Below are 3,356 nucleotides of genomic sequence, written 5' to 3'. Positions count from 1 at the left end.
GATACAGATTGTTCAATATTTGTGTCTTGAATCCGGGGGGGTGGGGGTGGAATGCCGTGGGGTTCCTCAAGCCACATGCTGACTGGTGTGAAAACAGAGAGAAAGACTTGTCTCTCCCCCCCTGCCCCGCCCCGAATATTTCAGTGCCTCTGTCCCTCCCTCCTGTTAACATATGTGCGCTTTTTATAAAAATGCCACGTTAGCGCCACAGGCTTCCCACGAATTGAGCTTCTTGGAAAAAGAAGTTCAGGGAAGGAGAGAGACCCTACTTGGGTTTTGCGAGGGAGGAGGAGGAGGGAGGGGTTGGAGCTGCTGTAAATTTAAACCCACTGACCTGTCCTTTCCGCCTCCCCCTTGAACTCCCTGCAGAGGCAGTGGGAAAGCGGCAGTAACTTCAGGGCGCTCAGGAGGGGTGGGGTTAGCAAACAGGGTAGAAAGAAGGCCTAGGGGGGAAAGTGCATTTTTCAAGATATTTTCTCAGGTAAGCTTTAGCCTACGACAACGCCCGCCTTCTGCAGATCTAAGTAAAAGATCTTGCCAAGCGATCTCCATGCGGTGAGCGAGTCTTGCTGGGAATCTCACTGGGGTGGGGGGGGGGCTTATCTAAAGGTGTTCTTAAAAGGAAGACACCCCGTATTGTGCAATTCCTGGGTGTTGCTTCAGCTATCTGAAATGCTCCCTGCCTGTTGTTGAGCATTTGCATAGCCGTGTCTGTCTGACCTGGTCCAGACAACCACGTGTGCCGGCATGTTTTCCCCCAGGGGTTTGCTCACTTAAGCCTAATGTGTGAGCGCTGAGCCTGGGTGAATTGCAGGCCTGGCCTGGAGCTGTGTCGACGGAGAGTTTGACGGTCGTGCTTCGTGCCAGCTGGCATGAGAGCCGGTGTGGTGGTTGGCGTTGGACTAGTATCTGGGAGACCCAGGTTCGAATCCCCACTTGCACCTGGACCATGGAAGCTTGCTGGGTGACCTTGGGCTAGTCATGCTCTCAGAGCTGCCGCGAAGATAAGCTGGAGGAGAGGAGAATGATTAGAAAAGGCGGGTACAAATGAAGAAAATATATTAGTTCTATTCACACATTGTAGCTGTTGCCTAGATAGCGCCCCCTCCTGTGGGTGCCTTCTGTTTATCTTGCACGCTTCTATCCCACCCTTTCCTCAAGCAGTTCAGTTCAGGATAGGCAATTCTCCATTCTGTCTCCATTGTGTCATCACAACAACCCTGTAAGGTCGACTGGGCTCAGGATTGGGAGCCAGCCCCGAGTCACCCAGAAAGCTTGTGGTAGCATTTGAACCCCAGCTTCTCAGATCTGAGCTGGGTATTCTAATCACTGCACCACGCTTCCCTGGTTGGCCCAGGTCTGCCCCTTGTCCCTGCTGTGCTCGGGCAGATGGCTGTTGAGAGTTATGCAAGCTTGTAGTTTCAAAATCTTGAGATCTGGAAGGAAAGGCGGGAGTCGGTTTAACAGCCCTTTGTGGAGCCTTATAGAAGATGTGAAAAAGTGCCGGTCTTAACCGTAGTCCTGTTGCGTAACCGTTACGGTCTCCTCCCCTTGGAGCAGTTCAGCATTCAGAAGCCAGGTTACACAATATTTTCAATCTGGCTTTCAGGTCAGCGTGTCCTTTTTTGTGTAACTGTAAATAAACATCCATTTTAAGGGTAATAATTTTAAAAGGCACTGTGCCGTAGGATGGAGGGGGGCGGGACCAGTTTGTTTTTTTTAACATGTCCGATTTTTTTCTTTTCCAGAAGAAGAGGAGGAACAAGAGGAGGAGGAAGAAATCGATGTGGTCACTGTGGAGAAACGGCAGCCCACCTCCAAGAAATCAGAGTCCAATACACACAGCAAGCCCCCCCACAGTCCGCTGGTCCTCAAGAGGTGTCACGTCCCCATCCACCAGCACAACTACGCCGCTCCCCCCTGCACCAGGGTCGAGTACCCCTCAGCCAAAAGGCTAAAGCTGGACAGTGGCCGGGTACTCAAACAGATCAGCAACAACCGCAAATGCTCCAGCCCGCGCACGTCAGACTCAGAAGAGAATGACAAGCGGCGGACGCACAACGTCTTGGAGCGCCAGAGGCGGAACGAGCTGAAGCTGAGCTTCTTCGCCTTGCGCGACCAGATCCCAGAGGTGGCCAACAACGAGAAGGCCCCGAAGGTGGTCATCCTCAAAAAAGCCACGGAATACGTCCTCTCCATCCAGTCGGACGAGCACAGACTGATAGCCGAAAAGGAACAGTTGCGGAGGCGGCGGGAGCAGTTGAAAAGCAAGCTTCAGCAGTTGAGGAACTCTTGTGTTTGAAAGGGACAAAAACAAAACAAAACAAGAAATCCCCAGACAGATTGGTGGGGGTATTACATAGACTTGGAGGATTAAGGCCAACATAATGAGAGAGAGAGAGACAGATAACAAAAGTACTGGTGAACTTGATGATTTCATGGACCCGTTCATTGCATGCCCGACAACTACACAACCTTGGCTTGACCTTGACAGTGGCCGGCCAGAACCTCAAACTGCCTCATAACAAAACTTTGAGTAGATGGGCGGCAGACATCTCTTCACACTTGGGGGATAAACTTTATTTTTTTTCCTTTCATTTTCCCTCTTTTTTTGTATTTAAAGTGTTCCCCCCCTTAAGGTGATTCCTCATTCCCCCGAATCGGCTGTTGTAGATATATTTACACATATTAATGACATGTAAATATCTTTAATAAAAGTCTTTATAGAAAAATTCTTTAAAAAAACACACAAAAAAAAGCAAAGCGCAATGGATAATATTGCTTAGAGGTTGTGGCAACTGGATCGCTGACTGTCTTGAACACTTCTGTGCCATAACATTTCATACAAAAGAAAAAAAAATTCTGCTCATTTTTATTTAAATACTTTTTGTCATCTTTTTTTAAAATAAATGATTTTATTTTGTGTTTCTAGATAAATAAAATATTTGCCCTAAATCTTAACAGAAATCTTGTGTAAACTATTAATATGTCTTTGCCTTTGAGTTTCTCAAATCTTGTGTAAACTACTCTATTAATATGTCTTTGCCTTTGAGTTTCACTGCTTTCCCAGACAATGTGCACAAACCGTGTTGTGCGATTGAGCAGAGGTTGTATTTGGTAAGAATGTGGCGGTGAAAAGTGCCTTCAAATCATAGCCACCTTATGGTGATCCCATAGCGTTTTCAATGCAGCCCACAAATTGAGGTGGTTTGCGATTGCCTGCCTGCGCAGCGAGCCTGGACTTCCTTGGGTGATCTCCTATCCAAGTTCTAGCCCTGCTTCACTTCTGAGAATGACTAGGTTGGGCTAGCCTTGGCCACCAGATCAGGGCATTAAGGAATACCTGTGGCTAAATG

General features: G+C 48.1%; 1 protein-coding gene across 1 annotated transcript in view; it reads left to right on the top strand.

Annotated features, from left to right (window-relative positions):
* Positions 1-2,875, top strand: part of MYC (v-myc avian myelocytomatosis viral oncogene homolog) — a 12,759-nt gene extending 9,884 nt beyond the window's left edge. Inside the window, exon 5 of the mRNA XM_015425576.1 lies at positions 1,749-2,875. Coding sequence (XP_015281062.1) covers positions 1,749-2,302 — 554 coding nt within the window. The 3' untranslated portion in view covers positions 2,303-2,875. The remainder of the gene's footprint in view (positions 1-1,748) is intronic.
* The last annotated feature ends 481 nt before the right edge of the window (positions 2,876-3,356 follow it).

Source organism: Gekko japonicus, unplaced genomic scaffold, assembly GCF_001447785.1.
Source record: "Gekko japonicus isolate JY-2015 unplaced genomic scaffold, Gekko_japonicus_V1.1 scaffold858, whole genome shotgun sequence".
Lineage (NCBI taxonomy): Eukaryota > Metazoa > Chordata > Lepidosauria > Squamata > Gekkonidae > Gekko > Gekko japonicus.
This window is presented reverse-complemented; position numbering and strand designations above follow the sequence as displayed.